Source organism: Plectropomus leopardus, chromosome 7 (genome assembly GCF_026936395.1).
Source record: "Plectropomus leopardus strain MGB_pleo_1.0 chromosome 7, ASM2693639v1, whole genome shotgun sequence".
Taxonomy (NCBI): Eukaryota; Metazoa; Chordata; class Actinopteri; order Perciformes; family Serranidae; genus Plectropomus; species Plectropomus leopardus.
Window position 1 is genome coordinate 8,874,231 of NC_142182.1, and position 22,270 is coordinate 8,896,500.

Genomic DNA, 22,270 nt, shown 5'->3' on the forward strand with positions numbered 1-22,270 from the left:
ATTTCTTCAGCGAAGCGATCAACCCCTGAACTCAAAGTGAACATGATGTGAGGCAGCATGAGGGAGATTTAGAAGGTGAAATAATCCACCGTCACACTCAAAGTCAATGGCAGCTTCTACAGGGGCCACGGCTCTCCTTATAATTTAATTAACCAGGAGAGAATTTTAAAGCCACAACAGTGTGAGGTGTGTTGGGAGGTACACTACCTGTGATCCTGTTTATCCATCCGTTGCTCATCTCCAAAGGACGGTGGGTGAGTGCCTCCACCCTCTGTCCTCCATACAGATCTAAATGAATGAAACAGATCACCTTTAGCTCAATTTTACTGCTGTTATATATTAGTTACATTACTGTTGTCTTTCCTGCTTACACCTCAGAATGTGTGGGCCATCTTCTGTCTTTCCTCACCATGACAACACATGCAGCATTATATTTTTTAAAAAGCGCAAATAAATAAAGCAAATTAACACAGTCAATGATCTGAAATCGCATATAACCCATAACAAAATATGTTTTTGTGTCAACACATATGAGAATTTTCTGGTCCGACACCTTGCATTCGTCAGTGTTCTTGCACACAGCTGCTACAAAAACTATTTATATTACTTTATCTGGATATGCAACTCGTACATGGTTTAGAGCAGGGATACTCAACTTGCTTTGCTTAGGGGCTGCTTTTGTAAAATTTTCTAGGAATTTACAATGTTTGTAGGACTTTAAGACATTTCAAGGATTTTAGGACATATCTAGGATTTAAGGGCTTCTCTCAGATTGTAAGACATTTCTCTGATTTTTGGATGTTTCTAGGATTTTGAGACATTTCTCTGATTTTTGGATGTTTCTAGGATTTTAAGACATTTCTTAGATTTTAGGACATTTCCAGGATTTCTGGACATTTCTCTGATTTTAGGAAATTTCCAGGAATTAAGGACATTAGGGGGTAAGTTATGACCCCCGTCCAGGGGTGCAGGGATCCTCTATTGGCGCTTTTTTTAAAAAAAAAAAAATAAACAAGCACTATTTTGATGCGTTTTTATGCACTCTGGCACCTTATGTATACTTAAAGTGCAAAAACAATTCCCAGTGTGAATCACTTTATATTTATTGTGAATTAGAAAATGTTTGGTGGCGCCCACCACCCCATCTGGGGCCAGATATGGACTGTGGGCCATCAGATGAGTATCACTGGTTTAAGGTTTAGTTTGGTTCGGCAACAATCATGGTCGTGTTGACAGTTGAGAAACACCGTCTCCCATGTTCAGACTACTTGCTTTGTTGACATACAGTAACAATCTATCTGAACTACCACCAAATCTAGTATGCAGTGCTACAACATCACACTACTTCCACCTCTGCTCTGTCATAACCGTAATGTTCATTATTTTGCCTGTCAGGCAAATATTGGTCATATTTAGGTATTTGAACGAACAATTGAAAGTGCCAGTTTTCTTGCGAAGACGGTTTCAGAGATAAAAACTTATTTCATGTAGACTGGCTGAGGAGTGCTACTTTATATATGTAGGTATCAAAATAGGTGCTCTTTGATTTCAAGGACAAACATGACCAAGAAAGCAGGGAGAGTTTAAACCTGACGTTTGTTTTGTCATTAACTCAAGGCGTGACGCCCTGATGAAGTCTGTGAGTAGAAACGCATAGGTGCTAAGCCCATTTTGCCAAACAGTGTGCCTTGGTATTTTTTTAGTAATGACTTGATGACTCAAAGTCTAACCCCTCCCTCCTTTTTTGGTAAAAGCTTACAGTTATAGTCCAATCTGATGGAGAGAATGCCAGAAGTGTGCACAGCTGTCATAAGAGCAAAAGGTGGCTACTTTGAAGAATCATACATATCACTACATATTCCCATATGTGTTATTTCATAGTTCTGACGTCTTCAGTATTAATTTACAATGCAGAAAATGATAGAAATAAAGAAAAACCATTGGATGAGAAGGTGTGTCCAAATTTTTGACGAGTACTGTATCTCCAGTTCATATATTGCAAAGATTTCCAAGTTGCACTGGTGCTCCGTGGTCACAAAATGTGACTAAATGTTCATGATCAAGCTCTACAGATACTAAAACACAAAGCCTCAACTGCTCAGACTACCGCCACTACCACTCATAACACTGTTACCGCAGCGCAGGTCAACATCATGATTTATTCTCTGTAAGCTGAAACAAACTAACAGCTCTCCACTTCATATATTAATAGTATATGTAAGTCATGGTGGTGCTCCATGGTCACTTAATGTGACTAAATAGTCACGGTCTGGAGCTCTGCAAAAGCCCTGCTTTGTGTGTGTGTGTGTCTGTGAGAGGCAGAGAAAGGAGAGAGAGGGGAAAATGAAATGCAAAGTGAGTCTCGTGCTAGTGGCTAAAAAAAACTAGACAATATATACTCGATTCTCATGATGAAGTCATTTATAAATCGCACCTGGAACAAGCCGCAATACATTGGGTGTATTGGATTTATCGCCCACCCCTAACTACTGTATAAATATTGGATAGCCTTAAACCTTTATTAACATCTACATGAAGGATTCAAAAACCAGTATTTCTATGGGACAAACAGTATCTTAATACATATACTAGATCATGCATGTTAAAAAGATGTGCAGTTTCTTTACTTTTTCTGAAGATGAACCAGTATTGTCAGCATGCCACCCACTCCTTTGTTGGCACCAGTGCCCACACTGCAAAAACTTCAAGTCAAATCATTGCTGTTTTTTTTTTTTTAGTGCAGCAACTTCCTTTATTATTGTTTGTATGAAGACAAAGATACTTATCTCTGGAAATTTCCATAAAAAAGGACTAAATGTTGTTTATCTAGAAAATAATGTTTACAGACTCGGTGATGATAAAATTGAGATTTTTGCAGTGTGTTTCCCACCCTGCACATATGTTGTTCTTTAGTGGAAAAAAAACATGAATATATTGTTTTTATTCATATTTGTGGCCTCCTGATGATGACTGAACAGAGTCTATAGGGAAACCCATTTTGATCTTTTGATTTACAGCAGCCCCGCTTCATTGCTTACCTCCTGTGTGTGTGTGTGTGTGTGTGTGTGCGCGTGTGTGTGTTGGCCGGTTGTATGATTTATTAATGTCCCGTTGAGAGGTTTATAAATCTGCAATATGCTTTCCCCCACAGAGCCATTAACGGACAATAGACAATTGATTCAGTGCAAATCCCTACTTAACCTGCACAGTGTCACAGCACAGACTGTGGTCTGCTGCTGCCGCTGCTGCTGCTGACTGAAACGTGTCAGACCTGCAACATGCTGATCAGCAGACAGAGCATGTTAAGCTCCACACAAAAGCCTACACAAGTGCCAGTTTGCAGCTTGACCCTATTCCCTTGGTTAAACGATTGGGACTGCAATTCCATTATAACTTCTTACAAAAAATGTTTTATGTGACGTAAGATAAACTGTATGTTATAGTAAAAAACTACTTTAGATTCAGACCTTGTCCATGAAAAAGTGTTGTAGTCAAGTCACCAGATAATAGTTTGACTTGAGTCCGAGTCCAGTCAGAATTAACTGAGTCCGAGTCCCCAGTCCGGCATCAAGGCATCACTTAACATTGTTGTAATAATTGATAAAATTCAATCTATTAACAAATTCAAAAATTTCACTGCAGGCATTTTATGACGCCATCAGCAGCAGCATGCCCAAACAACCAGATGAAATTTTCATAGTAGCTGGGGATGTTAATGAACTCCTCCTTCAACTACAAAGATGTAGCAGGATTAAGGAGATATTGTAATTTCATTTTTTAAACTTTGTTTAAAAGATGACTAAGAAATCTACCATCTACCATGTCTTAAGAAACCAGATCATATCATATTAGAATACTCAAATCTATAGTAACACCTGCTGTAAAGACAGAAAGATCTGCCAAAAAATACACAAGAATCCACATGTTTTTGGCTTGAGATATTTTTTTCCCTTTGTCACCTCTGACCTGTGTTTCCTCACTTCACACAAATATAAACAAACATACTTCTTTCCCTTGTTTGAACCTGATCAGTGTGGGTCAAGTCATTGTAGTCTGACTTTTCATTTCATTCTCAGTTTTTTTTTTTGCTTTAAATGGAATTATTTTCAAAAATTATTGTTGCATTAGCTATAGCTAAGTGAATACACTGCTGAAAACATCTTTTTTTTTTTACTCTCTATGTGTGTGTGTGTGTGTGTGTAGGTCACAGTGGAGTTAACCAGCTGGGAGGTGTGTTTGTAAATGGGAGACCTTTACCTGATTCTACCAGGCAGAAGATAGTGGAGCTGGCACACAGTGGAGCTCGACCCTGTGACATATCCAGAATACTACAGGTAAACTCCTCATGCTTAGAGCTAACACTTTCAGCAGTCGTACCAAATGTGGGAGTAGAGACTGTACGTACAGGAATAGTGAGCTGGTTGCATAACCATCTTAACATCACACGGGTCACGCAGAGCACAGGGACATAGCCTGGTAACTATGACGTGAGCTCAGTTTGGACTCTCTGCCGCCCCAAACACTCTCAGTGGGTTTGTTTATGTGTAACTGACAAGCTCTGGTTTGCCGTAAATTTTGACTGTTTTCATAAGAATCAAAAGGAAGAGATGTGACGCTGATGTAGCCAAGATGCCTTGTAGTGACAGTGATCAGGTTGTCAGGGTGGTAAATAAAGCATCTGACTTTGAAATTAAGCAGTACTGCTTGTTTCCTCGTTCCTACAATCACCAGTTGGTTCTTTTTAGGGACCCCCTCCCCAAAAGTCGGACATTCGAATCATCAGTTGGAGACCCTTCAGTTGACTGAGAGTGCTTCAGGTCAAGCAGTTGTTTTTTTTTTTGTTGCTAGTCAGTGTGCTGTGTAGGGTACTTCTGGGAAAGTTTTGATCCCTAGGCTTTGCTGCAGAGTGAACGCTCTTGACTTTTATGATACTCTTTGATACAAGCTGCAGCTGATTCAATGCGGTTTAGAAATGGTGAATTTACAGTGCACAGAAATTTCTTATCTGTCTTTTGATATCTAGTGTTGGCAAAAAACGTTACTGTGCACTGACGACCCGTTGTTAGTGCCGTTAGCTTGTTTACTATATTAAGTAAATGCCGCCGTCACACTGAACATCCTGCTGAGCCCATTCAAACTTTAAACATAAAGTGTAATTTGTCAAACATTCGTATTGAACAGCCAAGTCTAATTTGACTTGCAAAATTCTGAGACAGGTACGGCCCTAGTTCTTATAGAGGAGTACCCTGTCGATTAAGCATTGCAATCCTATAAGATTGTTGGACTCAATATGAACAGTTGGTTGTTTTGTATCAAAATATTGCGATCAATTAATCAATCCATCAATCAGAACTAGGTATGTTTTTCTCATTGGCTGTTGTTCTCCTCAAACACTGATGTGTTAAATTGGTGGAGTTACCCTTTAATTTTTATGGTGCTCATTTCCTAAATCAGTGGTTCCTAACTGGTGGAAACTTGTGAAAGTGTCAAGTTTGCAAAAAACACACTTTATTACTTTATTTCACGCACAGAGCTGCAGTATGACTAAATATGTGGTAATTCATCAAATGTGTGGACCTTGAACTAATGACTAAGGAGAAGTCTATAGCCCATGGCTCGACCAGACGAGAACAACTGCCCTAAATCTTCCACCAAACAGCAATTATTTGGATGTATTTTTTTTTCCAGTCACAAATAACGGTTGTGATGTCTGCTCTTTTTGTGTCCAGGTGTCTAACGGCTGTGTGAGTAAGATCTTGGGCAGGTATTACGAGACAGGTTCAATCCGTCCTCGGGCCATAGGAGGGAGTAAACCCAGGGTGGCTACTCCAGATGTGGTGGGAAAGATTGCCCAGTACAAGAGAGAGTGTCCGTCCATTTTCGCCTGGGAGATCAGAGACCGACTGCTGGCAGAGGGAATCTGCACCAACGACAATATACCCAGCGTAAGACCCTTTTGTTTTTCAGCTGAGTCATGTCAGTTAAGACCGTGACACACTAAGTCAACATCCAAGAACTAGCGGTGACGAAAGCCACTTGCTGCGTTGCCTCATGCCGTGTCTGGGCCAAATCTTGCACATAAAATCACCAACCCGACGGCCAACCATCATGTATGTTCTGCACCTCCATGAGAGGAGAATCCCCTCCATACCCGCAGACGGTGCTTGTCTGTTATCATCACTCACACAGGAAACTGGAAGACCGCCAGTTAGCCAGTTAAGCCAGCACATCCCAATATTGAAAGAACAAAGAATATTTACAGAGTGTATAACAACACAACCAATCAGGAAACCTGGGATAGTTCGGGATTTTACTAAGTGGGGCTTTATGACATACACATGTCTATTCAGTGTATTAAATAAAGTAGCTGGCAGTCAGTGTACTCCAGGTTTGAGGAGACAGACGGGACGCGCACCTCATTGTTACAAAGTCTTTTCTTTTGGCACTATATTTCTCATCCGCCTGCAGTAAGCTGTTTGGGTCAGAAAGTACTGTTAGCGGCCGTTATGGGATCTAACTGAAATTAAACTTCATGTTGAAAATACTCAATAAAGTGTCTTACACTGATATAGTATTTTTTAGGTAGGCTTTTTCAAATATTTTTTGGGGGAGCTTTTTGCCTTTATTCAGATAGAGGAGTAAGTGTGTAAAGGTGGGGGACGACACGCAGCAAAGGGCCGAGATCGGGCATTTTGAGAGTGCGGCTCAGTGCCCGCCACCACTGATTCAACATGCTAAATCCGGTGGAAAAAAAGCCGATGAGGGCCCATGGGACACACTGTGGCGACGAGGGCTGTGGCGCACACCAGCCGCCCAATATTCCTCTTAATAACTCCCCAATTTCTGATTAGGTGGCCATGATAACCCTTGACACACATAACATTGTTCATCTCTCTACAAATGAGTGATAGAGGAGGACCAATATCTGTCTGTCCACTCGGTTTACGCATGAAACATCGATGCCGTTTCTTTGAAAGGACGTGGTGAGGCTTGCTGAAGGTTGACAGAAGGTCATTAATGCTTTGGTTTAAGTTCAAGATTGAAGTGTTTGATTCCTTAGTGTCTGTTCATCAGTGGTTTCAAACAATGTATTTGCTCTTATGTACTAATGTCGTTGTGTTAATCACCAGGTTTCGTCAATAAACCGAGTGCTCAGGAACCTGGCCAGTGACAAGCAGCAAATGGGCACAGTGGGAGCTGAAGGGATGTTTGACAAACTCAAGATGCTCAATGGACAAACCACGTGGGGGGGACGCTCAGGGTGGTTTGCCGGGACTACACTCACTGCCACAGGTTAGACACTAACCTCTCTACTTCTTCTATTTGACTACTACTACTACTACTACTACTACTACTACTACTACTACTACTACTACTACTACTCAGTGCTGGGCAGTAGCATCCCATATAGCATATGCACAGTCTCTGATATAAGGTAGTTGGTCTTGTCTTCTGCTTGGAGGGTCTCATCGTTTTCCCACTTAGTGGACATTTCCAACCACTGCTCTGCTTCTCTGAATTAGCTGCTATGGTAACACCTGCTTTTAAATCTCTCACTGTGGGCCATACACATAAATATGTCATCTAAATGTCCCACCTATGCTGCCCATTGTCATGTTTTTCCAGCTTTTCATTTTACATAGACCTTTTTTTCAGTTTCTGTTTCACAATCAGACGTCATACACAGAATGGCGAGACAGCATAATAGCATCATATTTCTAGAGTAAATGCAGCTACTGTTAGTGAGACTCTGTCTGCTTGTTTAATAGACTTTGCATTTAAAAGACATAACAGACAAAAAAACCCTTTAAGATGTAATTCTGATACTCTGCATTACTGCCCCACTGTTTTACAAAGTTGTGTGAGTGCAGGCCACTTCACCTTTACTGCACAAAACTCAAAATATTTCTGCTGTTATGAAATCTCGTTATGTTGTACGCACCACGATTCAAAAATCCTGATCTCAGGTCACATTTCAGTCATGTTTGTCCGATTGTGTTTGATTTTTGATTTTTAAAAAAATTTTTTTTAAAGAGGTCAGTGGCATTAAATTAACTGCTTGCAGAATATACTAAAACTGAAATAATATGGGGCAGAGGACAAGAGCAGCCTCCTTTTTTAAATGTGTGTGGCTAAGGGGGGCCCCATTTGCTGTATGGAGTAGGCTCATATGCTGCGCCTCCTCCAGCACCCTGGGATTACAACAGTGAAACAAAGTCATGCTATATACCACGGCTGCTGCCTCCTCATCAGTCCGCAGCATGTTTGTGCCTGTGTGTGTGTGTGTGTGTGTGTGTGTGTGTGTGTGTGTGTGTGTGTGTGTGTGTGTGTGTGTGTGTGTGTGTAGGGGAGGGAGAGGGGGCGTCTGCTCTTATTTGTGTCTCTTTCTGCCTGACTGAGTGTGACACTGAGCAATGGCTTCATTCTGTTTTGCAGTCTCTGTCTGCTGGGGATAATGAATAATTAGGCTAGCACCACAAATAACATGAGTTCCACAGGGAGCTGGAGTCAAGCTCCCCGTCTGCTCAGGGATCTCCACTCTTAAGTGCCCTGTACCTTCACTCATCTTTAACTTACATGCATGGTTTCATCTCATGGATCTGAATAATATATATTGTTTTGTCTACTCTGATAAAGGTCTGGGTTTTATTGAAGTGCTGCAGCCACTGATTCAGTTGGTTTTGCTAATAAACCTGCTAGACCCTGCAGCTCACACACAGACAGTCTCACTCAGCATACTATACAAATAATTTAACATTTATTTAATTAAATACATAGCTTAATTTTATGCAAGTTACCTACAGCATTAAACTATTAAACTATTAAATTCTGACATACTTAGTATATAATATAAAATATAACATTTTAAAATACCTTAATATAACATATCAACGGTAGTGAAACAATATGAGTAAAATATGACTTCATGTGCCTATCAACACATAAATTGAGGCAATATAATTAAAGAGCTTTGACTTAACTTCTGAAACTGATAAATTTTACTAAACCAGGGGACCGTGATATCCCACAAACCCAACTCAGAGCTAATGAGATCATACTAATTTAAGCCTGGTTTAAACCTCTGAAACCTGGGCAAATTAGCAAAAAAAAAAACAACTGTTAAAAATTTGAATGAATCTGTGAAATAACTTAAAATATAAAATTCTGAATATATAGTTCTCTGGACATTTTTCTCTAGCCTTTTAAAAATATAATCTCCTGAATCGTCTAATTTCTTGCAATTTGCAGGATCTTGCCAAGTTGCTTTTTGCCTTCTTTAAATACATTCTCATCCCAAGTCGTCACATATTGCCATTTTGCAGTGGACTTCTGCATGTAAATACAATACTGTAGGCATCCTTCTGCGTCTGCTGTTAACATTTCAGGATGCCTCAACCGTGATGTGAACAAAAGCACATAGTGGGTTTATGCTGCACATGGTTATGTTTAAACACCACAAGCACATGGCAACCAACGCTGCGACCTTAACAAAAGCACATGCTGACACAGATTCGGTTTAGGCAAAAGGGCAAATGGTAAAGTGTGGGGGAAAATATCATATTCTAATGGGAAGCGAACAGCAGACTCTCACATGAAAGTCCTTGGTTTGTTCGATCCATCCAACACCACTCCCGACCGCCTTTTACAGACCTTCATGCTCCTTATATAACGTTGTTACATGCAGTGTTTCAACTTGATGCCGTCGCAAATCATAACACCGCAAATGGTTCTATCCTGCCGGGTTCTCAGCTGATGACATCCAATGACATATCATGCAGATGTGAAAGGTGGTTTTTGGCAACAGGATCTTATGCCAAAATCCTGGCAAAAGTGGTGCTATTTGATGTTTAAGATGTTAAAACCCCTGTGAGCCTAACCACAACTTGTTCCTTCATCCTTGGTGCAGAGTGCTCACAAGCTGAGGGAGGGGAAAACACCATATCAGTGAGTTCAAACGGTGAAGACTCAGAGGAGACTCAGATGAGGCTTCAGCTGAAAAGGAAACTGCAGAGAAACAGAACGTCTTTCACACAGGACCAGATAGAAGCCCTGGAGAAAGGTAACTGAGTTTAAAATAACAAGCTAAGCATGTTGTTTAATGTGTAAATGTTGTGGTTCTTTTGGTATCATTTCATTCAAAGCCTGATTTTGGGGCCTAAGGAGAAAATGTCTCCATAACAAACATCATGTTCTTCAACACAAATGATCAAAAATAAAGACAATGACAGCTCAGCAAGTTTTGCTGATCAGAAATGACCATGATGCTGTCTCATGTAGACAACTATCAGTCACTTCCTGTGTGCTGTCACCCAGCACATGTTGTGTTGTGTTGTAATGTCATGTCATCTACTGTGTGTTAAAAATGACTGCATGTAAGGAAAACGCTCCTGTCGTTCTGGAAATGTCAAATCTCTCCTAAAACATCTGGTTGTCAACTATGCTCTGGAATTTGGGAAGCAGCAAGTTTATGTAATCGTGTAAATGTTTGCTAATTAGTCTGCGCTGAATTGATTCTCTGTAGATTCCCTGAGACAGATACCAGAGTCAGTCCTCTGCATACGGCAGATCGCACATAAAGCCATCATTTGTAGTTTAACCCTTTGAAACCCGGGCAAACTGGCTTGACTTCTTTGACAAACATGGGAAGAAGGCAATGTGCAACTTGAGAAGAAGAGGCCTGAAAATTTGCAAGAAATTAGTTAATTGCTTAGCTGTATTGTATTGGTAAAATAATTCAATGAAATAATTTCAAAATTATAATTATATATTTATACATATTGTTTAGTGTTTCCCTTTTCCCTTTAAAAAATGATTTTCTGAATAATAATAATAATAATAATAATAACAATAACAATAACAATAACAATAACAATAACAATAACAATAATAATTTTTTGTGAAGTTGCTCATTGCCTTTTTTCACATGTTTGGGTAAGAGATCAAACCCATTTCCTCTGGGTTTAAAGGTTTAAGGTGTCTGAATGCAGCATAAGAAAAGTGATGTCTCTCCAGGTTTTAAAGGATAAATACAGATTTGAAATACACAGAATGTCTTAACAGTAATCGCACAAACTTGATAAGATTAAATTAGGTCAATTCTATGCACTATAGTTACATAAATTCTCAGTCTATTCATCTTTGTTTTAGTTGATTTAAATAGGCCGGGTTAAATATAACGTATGGTTTATGTTGACTCTGTTGCATGGAAATCTTTTATGTAAATGAAACAGGCAAATCGAACAGAAAAGACTAAATAATTTCTTTGACTGTATCAGTCTAACACAGCACAACTTATGTTATCATGATTTTGTTCCAGAGTTTGAAAGGACTCACTATCCAGACGTGTTTGCCCGAGAACGCCTTGCCAACAAAATAGACCTTCCAGAGGCGAGAATACAGGTAATCTCTACTGGATATAATTCTTCTTAAACACAAGTCAGTGCATCAGCTTGTGAGTATATGTTGTACTAATATTTATCATTAAATAACCCTAATAAAAAACTTGTTTACATGTGGACATGATCTCTGACCTTTGACTACCAGATTCTAATCAGGTCATTCTGGAGTCAAGGTAGACGTTTGTGCAAAATTTGAGGAAACAGGGAAACTCACTGAAGGCTTCCATCTTCAGATACTGCATTCACGAAAATGAGATGGATGCAAGGTCACAGTGACCTTTGAATACCAAATTCCAATCAGCTCACCCATGAGTCTCCTCGAGCGTCTATACCAAAGTTTAAAGTAATTCCTTCAAGGTCTTCTTGAAATATCACATTCACAAGAATGGACCAGATGGACAGACTTTTGTGAACTAATCCAATAACCCTATAACAACCTGGGTTTTGTTCTTTTCTATGTGGCATGGACAGGTTTGGTTTTCCAACAGACGAGCAAAGTGGAGAAGAGAGGAGAAGCTGAGAAATCAACGTCGTCAGGTGTCCAGCTCCTCCAACCACATTCCCATCAGCAGCAGTTTCAACACCAGTGTTTACCAGCCTATACCACAACCTACTACACCAGGTGCTGACCAGGAAATGTGCTACAAGTACAAATACAGTTGTGGTCAAACGTTTACATACACTTGTAAAGAGCATGTATGTCATTGCAGTCTTCAGTTTCCAATACTTTCTGCAATTTCTGAAATCTGCTTTGCGAGATCCATGCTGAGCTTGATAGACTTTCCCATTTTAGTGTTTGTGGTGGAATTTAATGAGTGCATCAAATTTACCATTTACAATATGGGGATTTTATGTCTTCCTCTGGACATAGGAATCAACCCACTAACCCTGCAATTAATGGATTATCTGCTGATAACTGTCTTAGTTTAGGAAGTATAGAGTTTTGAACTGTACGACTTCAGATTTGCTTGTGAATTGCAAACAGCCTGGAACTATCATCCCTACATCCACCACTGTCATAGAGATACTGTATTATCTTATTTGGTCAATTAAAATAACTGGGATACCATACAAATCTCTGTTCTCTCCATTTCTCCATCCTTATCGCTCTAGTGTCCTTCTCATCAGGATCCATGCTGGGAAGGTCCGACCCAGTTCTGTCCAACAGCTACAGCCTACCAGCCATGCCCAGCTTCAGTATGGCTGCCAGCCTGCCTATGCAAGTAAGATTACTTTACATAACAGCACAATACACAATTAATTTAGCACTGGAACACCTCAAGTTAGAGATGAGGATCGGGTACCGAAACCCAGTGCTAATATGGCACCGATTCCATTCAACTCATGCAAATTTCGGTGCCGTATTTCAGTGCCAGATTATGTGTGCAGTGAATGTGTGCTGGTGATAGTGAGGCTGTGGCGACTGGAGCAGAGAGTCCATTCATTGTCCGTAACCGCTTGTCCTCGTAAGGGTCGACAGGGGTGCTGGAGTCCATTCCAGATGTCATTGGGCAAAGGCAGGGTACACCCTGGACAGGTCGCCAGACTATCACAGGGCTGACACATATAGACAGACAACCTTTCACACTCTCATTCACACCTACGAGCAATTTAGAGTCACCAATTGACCTAAACCTGCATGTCTTTGGAATGTGAGAGGAAGCCGGAGAACCCGGAGCGAACATGCAAACTCCACAGCAGAAGGGCCCCCCTGCCCAAGGTCCGAACCTGAGAGAGCAGACTATGTAGTTAAAAACAACACAGGGTATGGTAACAGGCGATTTGTCAGGGAATAAATGCTACAAGTCCACAAGTCATTCTTGCCACCTGCTAATTAAAGCAAAGGTGTTTAGCCCCAAAGTTAGCTAGTGAAGCTAGCTTCACATTCACACTGACCAGGCTCACTTAAAGTGGACTGTTAAGGTGGACCAGCCCTGATCTCTGCCGCTCTTAATCAGATGATGGAGGAATCTCTGGCTGCTGAGTCTCACGAGAGTTAGGGAGACAATATTTGATCCAATCTCAAAATTTTTGTTGCAGTTATTACTATAAGTGTTAATTAGTGTAAATTATTGTTGTTGGGTTAAGTTGTATTATTTATGTTAATGCATTACATGAATTTGTTGATAATGTTTTGTATTAATTCATATTTATATATCTGTATCTATTTTAAACTGGTAGGAGCTAAAGCACTCAATTTCCATTTCAAATTTGTCTTTGCAATGTAAAAAAAAGCCATTAACTTGTGTTTTACTTTGAAAAAAAAAGTATCCGTTCAGGCAACGCCAGGTACTGGTACTGTTTTAAAAGTATTGTTTTGACACCAATATTGGAAAAAAAAACAATAGATACCCTATTAGAGACGGCATCTTCTACGTGTCAGTATCTCTCTCCTGATCAGGCTGGCTGATATTCATGTGACAAATTAAAGTGTTGCTCCTGCAGTTGCCCAGACCATCTTGTGGTAATGTTTGTCATGGATGACCATTGTTCGTTGTGGACTCAGTATCCTTCTGTGTCTGCTCATTATGCTCTAGGATGCTGATACTATGATGTCAACACAATCACAAGATGATATAACTCAGCACGTGGTTATGTTTAGGCAACAAAAGCACATGAAAACCAACGTCAACAAACGTACATGCTGCCACAGATGGTTAGGTTTAGGGGAAGGAGACACATAAGGCCAAGAAAAAACTTTCACATTCAGATGCTAACTGAAACACCAGACTCCCACCCTTAAACAGCGCCTCCCACTCGCCTTATAAGCGCCCTCACACTTCTTATATTTAGTTGTGTAAAAATAATGATTTGTTGCAGTATTAATGTCCTGAATGTTGCATACACTGTTAATCTTGCATTATAGCAATTAAATGGTGAACAGATCAATTCTGCTGTTTGAATGGGTAATATTATTTGTTTCCAGGCCTCCAGTCAGACCTCTTATTCATGCATGCTGCCCACCAGCCCCACTGTAAATGGAAGAAGTTATGAGACATATACTCCACCACACATGCAGCCTCACATCAACAGCCAGACAATGACGTCCTCTGCAACATCGTCAACAGGTAGGAAGTTCCCCACTGTTGGACTCTTTACATACCTGTCCTGCTGCCTGAGCTAACAGGATGCATGTTCATACCTTGCACTTAATACTGATGATAATCAATCATGTATAAAATTTGGGGTTCAAATTTTTCAGTGTAAGAATTCTTGGAATTTAAAAAAATATATCCACAGCAAAGCTAGTTATGGTAAAATTTCAGATACACATTGAGAACATTCAAGGATAATAAGTTTAACTCTTAAACTCCAACAACTGTATATTCTGAACTGTCATTTATATTTCGAGACAGCAGCAAACCCTCAGTGACTGGAACACCAAATACAAATTACTAACAAAAAACAAAGACTTGGAGCCCAGATCACATTTTTTCACAGTACTATATTACATGTTCTGCACCATTCCATCCAATGGAAAAAAAGCTTCTTTTTTTGCACATTTTTTCCAAGATTCATTTGTCATGTTTGGTACTTTTGGAAACCCTGAAATCACTAGAATTTATGATAAAGTTCTGTGTGCTTGGACAATGCTTAGCCGTACTGTATTAGTTAGTTAGTAAACACAGGGTTACTGCGTAGCCTTAAAAAGTCTTAAAAGGCATTTAATTCATTAATCTAATAAAAAAAAGTCTTAATTAGTATTAAAATGTCTTAAGTCAAATCTTTTTAAAGTCTTAAAAATACCAAGACATGGAATGTAGGATTTTATCAATCGTTTTTTGGTTTTGATGTTGCATTAAGGACTGTAAAAACTGTGAAAACTATAACTGAAAACATAACTACTGTCAGGATGTGGACCCAAATGCAGAACAAAAATTCTGACAGCTGGTACAAACAAAAAGCAAGCTATAATGTAGCTGAAATTCTCCAAAAACACTTAAAAAAAGATTAGATCGAAATGTCAGATTGCTTGTCATTCATTGCTGGTTTGAGTGCAACATCCTACCTGTACAGGTCTACTCTTGCTCTTTTCATGACAGCTGCATGGTTACTTTGGTTTACATGCCTTGCATGGACTCTGTTCAATAAGAAAAGACTTGCATCTGCTCTTTTTTGCAACTATGCTGCTTCTAAAATGTGCTTATGTGTTTAGTTGAAACACACCTTTAAAGTTGTGTCATTATTTGTCAACTCTAATGACCTCTTCTTTCTCCTGCGACCAGGTCTGATTTCCCCTGGTGTCTCAGTTCCAGTCCAAGTTCCAGGAAATGAGGCGGACATGTCACAATACTGGCCACGCCTGCAGTGATGTCATTTCCCACGGCAATTGTTCTTTACTGTAGTGATGGTCAGCAGTGGCTGCTGCAACAGGACCATATGGGACATCAGAGAAAGACCTATCCCTACTTTACAGCTTGAATGTTAAAAAGGACCTGTCATTGACAACAACAGACTGCACCTCAGCAAATAAATATGAAGAAATACTCTCATTAATGTTTGCGCGAAGACCAAATTCATGAGACAAGCAGGACAGAAACTTCTTCCAATATTGATTGTAATGTTACCACAAGGTCTTGGAAAGGTCTGTCTCAAAACCATCTCCAGCTGCCATTCAAAGTCTGGTTGGTGAGGACACTTTGGCACAAGCCCAGAATGAAAAGCACGAGTCTGAGCTGTACTCAGGAAGCTCAGGAAGGTGGCCCATCCTGACACTGAACTCCAGACGGGAATGAACTGCTCAGTGTCCGACAAATTACCTCCACTTTCAGTTCCTAATTTATATCATGTTGGTGTATTTGTAGCAAAAAGTTGTTGACTGAAACATAAAGGGAAGAACTTAAATGAACTGTCTGCTGTGAATGTGTTACATCAGCAGACTCCAAAAGCTCCAGTCTGGAGTATTTGTACAGAATTTCAGAATGTGGATTCTGGTGACGTGTGTTTGGTATTGTAAAAAACCCTGACCTGGATGTGATCTGCTAACTGGCATGAACTCCGATTCTGAAGTGAAAAACTATGTCTGTTTGGGGGGGGGTCTCAGTTTGTTTTAATTCCAAAGATCCTTTGTCCAGAAGTTTAACAGTAAACAAACTATTCAAAGACTGGACACAGATCAAACACTTTGCTGGGTTGTAAAAAGTGAACAATAGATTGTGTCTGGGATGTAAATCTGTTTCTAATTTTAAAGTGTAAAGTATTCGTCTTCTCCAGTGATCTGGGAGGGTTTCCATAATAAAGTTATTTCAAATACAGTTCTTGTTACTAGGGAAGTACCTGAATCAGAATTTTTCAAGTTGAATCAATATCAATATCAATATTTTTGACGAGTCTGTTTTTTTTAAATTTCCATATAAAGTTTTAAAGTTTGAGTGGGGCTCAGCGGGGACATTCAGTGTGACAGTGGCATTCAGTTAATACAGTAATCAAGCTAACAGATAACTATGTCAACATTATCGAACATTATCGAAAGCAAACTAAACATATGTATGGACAGCAACAATATCAAATTAATAAATAACTAAAATAAACACATATACTCAAAGTATTTAAGTATTTAAAGAAAAATATCTCAAATATTCTATTGTATAAGTAAGAAACAAAGATTGCACCTCAGCGGCTGTCTCTGCTATGTAGTGGTATGACGGTATTTGAAAAATTGATATCACATGAAAAATTAATACCAGCATACCGTATGAACCAGTTTACCACCCAGCACTAGTAAGACATATAGATCTAATAACTGAACTCTATCACGTCTTTGGAGCAGAGCACTGAGAGACCCAGACATGACTCTCAAAGGCCTTTTGGACCTTACCTGAGCATCTGAAACTTAAGAGCTTCAGGCTTTTGCTATGGAAAACAAACCTGAAACAGTACAGGCTGTAGTGCTATCCATCTCAAGAGAAAAGAAATGGACCAACTGCATGCAGATTACATGTATGTATTTTGGATGCATTCAAATAAAAAACCCTTTGGAAAGTGAGCAACTTGATAACACATAGGCCATATCACGATGTGTAGTGTCATTTGTAGGGCTGTACCCGACTCAGAATTATGTCGTATTAAGTTGCAGCGAAATTTAAATTCACCACTTCTAAGCAGAGGAGAGATGATGGTGTTATCTCGGAGCTATATGCACGCAGCTGCTTGTAACTAAGAGCGTATAGTGAAAGTGAAGAGTGCTCACTCCACAACAAAAGTCCAAAATTACCACAGAGACAAAACAAAAACAAAAACACAACTGCTTGACTCAAGCTCAACTGCTCTCAGGTCTCAGGAATGAAGGAGAATTCAAATCTCCAACTTTAAAGGGGCAGCCCAAGTCATGTGGCACCAAACACCAAATTCACTACGCGGTGCAGAGTCGTCAAGGTGCGGTCGCTGGAACATACTGGGAGTGAACATAATCAAATTGTTGCTTCTCTGAAGAATTAATGCTCATCAATACGTGTGCACCCCTTTAGCAAAATAATCAAAACTTCAAATAGAGGACTATCTTTTTGAAGGATGCTGTTAATCCCTCCTGTAGCGCTGGAGGATGTAGTAAAAGGAGCACTGAAGCTGATCTGAAGCAACACTGTCTTCTTGCAACATGACTAGAGTGGTCTCTGGGACCACCAGTAACACCTCATAATAACACAACTCCCCCTCTTGAGGTTATTCCAAAATTTAATAAATTGCATTAAAAACTTTATCATGCTGCGTCACAAAGCGGGAAATGCGTATATATGAAATTAATATTGAGAGTAAAGACTTGTAAAGTCTTTTCTGTCATATGATGTACCTCTAGTTACTGAGTGATAGGAATATAAAAAAGTCAAGTGATTTGATATATAATGTGGTTTTTTTTTTTAAAACATTAAAACAGAAGCCACAATCTTACTCTAACCTTCGCCAACATGCTTTTGTTGCCACACACCAATGTGTATTTACTATCAACTTTCTATATAATCAGCCATCACGTCTAATGATGCGAGGTATTCTGTGAAGTAGGGCTGCAACAACAAATCGCTAAAATCGATTATAATTGTTGTGTTAATGTGTTGGCAACGAATAAAATTATCGATTCGTCGTGTTGCGTGATTATTACATCCCTCGCTATGTCGCGGGACTGTTTACGTCATATGCAGATGGGAGAAGCCGGTGTTTTGAGGAGGCATGGCGGAGGCAGAGAGAACGTTTCATATGAAAAAAAAAGTTTGGAAGCACTTCACGTTATGCAAAACAAGGAAGTGTGTTAGCTGCAAAATAAATATGCAAACGTGACATGGCACGGCACAGGAGCATGACGGTTATGACGCAGCATCTGAAACGAAACCGAAAGTGAGGAATAGGAGAGCTTAATGGCGGGATAAGTCTTGACAAAAACGACATATGTTCAGTTTTAAAGTAAGGAAATGTAAAGGTATGTTGTAAAAGCTATCAACATTTAGCTTTTGAATTGTTTCATGTTTGTAGTTATTTTTAATAATTTAATATTATTTTGACAGCTCAGGGATGTTAAAGCAACCGCCTGTTTATGCACTGCACTTTTAGCACTGTTGTCAATGACGTTTTTGAACAAAGTGATGGGAGAAAAAAATGCTTATTTTATCATTATTTCTGTTTTTATTTTTTTAAATCAGAATCATCGATTAACTGAAAAAATAATCAACTGATTAATAGATTATCAAAATAATTGTTAGTTGCAGCTCTAGTGTGAATTGAGGGTTGATGTCTGGGGTTAATGGATGGAAAATGGCAATAACCTGGCAAATGGCATTCAGAAATACTACAATATCACAATCACAATCACACTCACACACACACACACACACACACACACACACACACAATCATAGTCCCGTTATGGCCAGAATAACCTAATGATCTTGTCATCCCTCTTGTTTCAGTGGTGGAAGGTAGGGAGCCATCATTGATCATCACTAAATGCTCTTTGATGATTAGACTTCCTATTGTGCTGTTTGATGCAGACAGTAATTGATAGGTGCTGACATGATGTGGATTGTGTGAGATGTAATGGAATGAAACTTTTCAGAGTGAAGCTGCAGGTCATCTGTCTTGGATCCCCTCTCTCTTTCTGTCTGTGACAGCCGTCAGCTCCTCTTTCTCTCTCTTTTTTCCAGTCTTTTGTTAGGTAAATGAGGAGGGGTTGACCCCATTCTCATTTTGCAGCCACCCGCTGGCCGATGGAAGACAGAAAGAAATGACGAGCTGAATGAATGAATGAAACAGAGAGAGAGAGAGAGAGAGAGAGAGAGAGAGCCGATGAAAAGTCTTTTTCTATTCAACAGTGCCTCACTTCTGAATTTGTAGAGTATTAAATTTGGGTGTATCTTTGAGGATGGTGTATACATCTCTGAGTGCGTGTGTGTGTGTGTGTGTATGCACAAGGTGATGCACCACACCTGGCAGAGAAACGGATTTCTAATACTCCTTATGCACCAAAATCAGTGCATATAAGCAGGCTTTTTAAACATGGGGAGGCGCTGCCAGGACAGCAGAGCTGTGTACATGGCTCTGCAGCAGACAAGCATGTGTGTGTGTGTTATTGGCTGTGAGTGAGTGAGTGAGTGACTGACTGACTAAGTTAATATTGGGTCAGTGTGACTGATGGTGTGTGACGTTGCCTTTTCCCCATTGACAGTTGTTCTTTCTTTCAAAATAAACATTTGGACACACTGACAGACGCTGACAGACACTAACAGTATGTATTACTGTAAGGATAATCCTCATTCTCTGTAACCAGTGTAACATGGCAGCATGGTGGAAATAGCAAGTGAGAGAGCTCACTAGCCATGCGTGGTCATTATGTCAGTTTTGGATGTAGGAGAGAGAGGATCACCTCATCAGTTTGTTTGAGGAACAGCCTTGTCTGTACGACATAAGCCTTACATTTATTTAGATGCAGCGTTACAATGTGAGAACGGGTGGTGCTGCCATTACACAGAGAAGAAATTCAGACACTGATTGAAACTGAAGTGAATATTATGTGCTATAGTGTTGGACCAGGTGGCGTTACAATGACTTTTTGTTAATCAGCGGCGACAGGACAATTCACAAACAATCGTTATCGGCTGAGATTGTCGCTGATAGCGGCTGTGGGCAATGAAGCCTCCGCCGGTCACATGGGGATGTTCATCCCCAGGTCCGACCCGGGCTGAAGAGGGACGATGTGTTAAATGATCAGCAGGTACAGCTCCAGAGGAATTAGCTCCCCTCCGCTGTTTGACTGTGTCTAATATTAACTTAACATGCAGCGACATGAATTTTGGGCTTCACCGCAACACTGTATTTTTCCTGTCCCATCCCACTCACGTGATAAATAGTGAAATTGATTGGCATCCCATGGGAATCCCACAGGAATCCCGTGACCCACAGGATTCCCCAAAAAATGTCAGCCTCGAATATATGTGTGTTTGTGTGTGTGTGCCTAACACCTCAGGCAGAAGGAACAGAAAGAGAACCAGAGGGAGAAATGAAAGAGGAGGAAAAAACAGAATACTGTTAGCAGACGAATGAAAGAGCAGCCATCCATCCATTCAGTCAGTCAGTCAGAGACAACAGCTCGCTGTCACAGTCCTCTCCCACAGCTGCTGATATCTTCATACAAATAATTATCATTTACATTCTAATTAAAAATCATCATTATGTTGATCATTTACATCCTAATGAAATACATTTGCATGGTAATCACAGCAGGACGGGATTGTGACAGGGACGCGTTCTGCCTTTTCACAGACAAATAAAGAGACAGACGAATGGAGATAAAGGCAAACTGAAATGAAACCACAGAGCAGATGGGAATCGGCTCATTGTCTCATTCACTTTGACATCTTTATTTCAGTCAGGGGGAGATTTTTTTTCCACAGAGACCACTGTACACACAGGCCTCGATAAATAAACTCTCAGTGCAATGGTAGCTGCAGCCTCTGATAACAACTCAACAGGCTCTGATCACAATGGACGCTTGTCAACTGTCAATAGAGAATCGTTTCATTAATGGAGGAATCCTATCAAAGCAATTATTTCCTCACTCAATCTCCCTCCACTTGACTCTTTGCTGTGACAAATAAAATCACTTCACCTAGCTGATACCATTCAAGGCTGAGGATTCTCAAAAAACATGTTCTCATCCCATCTCGTCAAATATTGCCACTTTGCAGGGGACTTATGCCTCTAAATATTATGCTCAAGGTATCCTTCAACATCTGGTCTTTGCATTCAGGGATGCCGCTACCACGATGTCAACACAAGCACATGGTGTTATTACGTGGCATCTGAAATAAAGATGTCAACCAATGCGAGGACATCAACAAATATGCATGTGGCACCGATGGTTGGAATTAGGGGAATGAGGCATATGGTAAGGTGTAGAAAACAATCATCACATTCAGACGGAAATCGATCACTGGACTCCAGCATGAAAGTCTGGGATTTATTGGTCACATCCCCCTCTGGCCCAATAGGCGTCACTGCACATGGTGGGTTAGAGAGGGTTGGAGAGAGACACTGTCAGGCTAGAGAGAGAGACACCATGCGCCATGGCGCTTCAGTGTCAGGTTAGGGAGAGCCCCTGACAGTTTCACTGTCAGGTGAGAGACACAGAGAGAGCAAGAGATTGTGCGTGTGAAGCTTCAGTGTTAGGTGAGGGAGAGTCTGGCGTGCCTCTAACTGCTTGACAATCGTTGTGACACTTTATAGGCCTAGTTTGTAAAGTTAAAAAAAAGTCAGACAGTAATCTGTGTTCAGTTTCCTAAATTATTCTGTTTAATTTGGTTAATGTGTCTGAAATGGTAGATGTCCTTACTGTTGAAGCAATTAAAATTCAAATGCCCTGTGCTGCAGGAAAGGGCTTCACTCTGGGT

At 40.1% G+C, this 22,270-nt stretch overlaps 2 protein-coding genes across 3 annotated transcripts in view; one reads left to right on the plus strand and one right to left on the minus strand.

Annotated features, from left to right (window-relative positions):
• Positions 1-17,190, plus strand: part of LOC121950135 (paired box protein Pax-6-like) — a 28,869-nt gene extending 11,679 nt beyond the window's left edge. Inside the window, exons 4-12 of one of the 2 annotated variants that reach the window (XM_088079810.1) lie at positions 4,204-4,334; positions 5,730-5,945; positions 7,131-7,293; positions 9,908-10,060; positions 11,318-11,400; positions 11,871-12,021; positions 12,513-12,622; positions 14,326-14,467; positions 15,626-17,190. In XM_088079810.1, coding sequence (XP_087935936.1) covers positions 4,204-4,334; positions 5,730-5,945; positions 7,131-7,293; positions 9,908-10,060; positions 11,318-11,400; positions 11,871-12,021; positions 12,513-12,622; positions 14,326-14,467; positions 15,626-15,711 — 1,235 coding nt within the window. In that variant the 3' untranslated portion in view covers positions 15,712-17,190. The remainder of the gene's footprint in view (positions 1-4,203; positions 4,335-5,729; positions 5,946-7,130; positions 7,294-9,907; positions 10,061-11,317; positions 11,401-11,870; positions 12,022-12,512; positions 12,623-14,325; positions 14,468-15,625) is intronic. The other variant, XM_042496054.2, reaches the window with a different exon arrangement.
• LOC121950136 (uncharacterized) overlaps positions 1-22,270 on the minus strand; it is a 77,004-nt gene that overhangs the window by 41,673 nt on the left and 13,061 nt on the right. Inside the window, exon 2 of the mRNA XM_088079811.1 lies at positions 208-288. The gene's annotated coding sequence lies outside the window, so the exon portion shown is untranslated. The remainder of the gene's footprint in view (positions 1-207; positions 289-22,270) is intronic.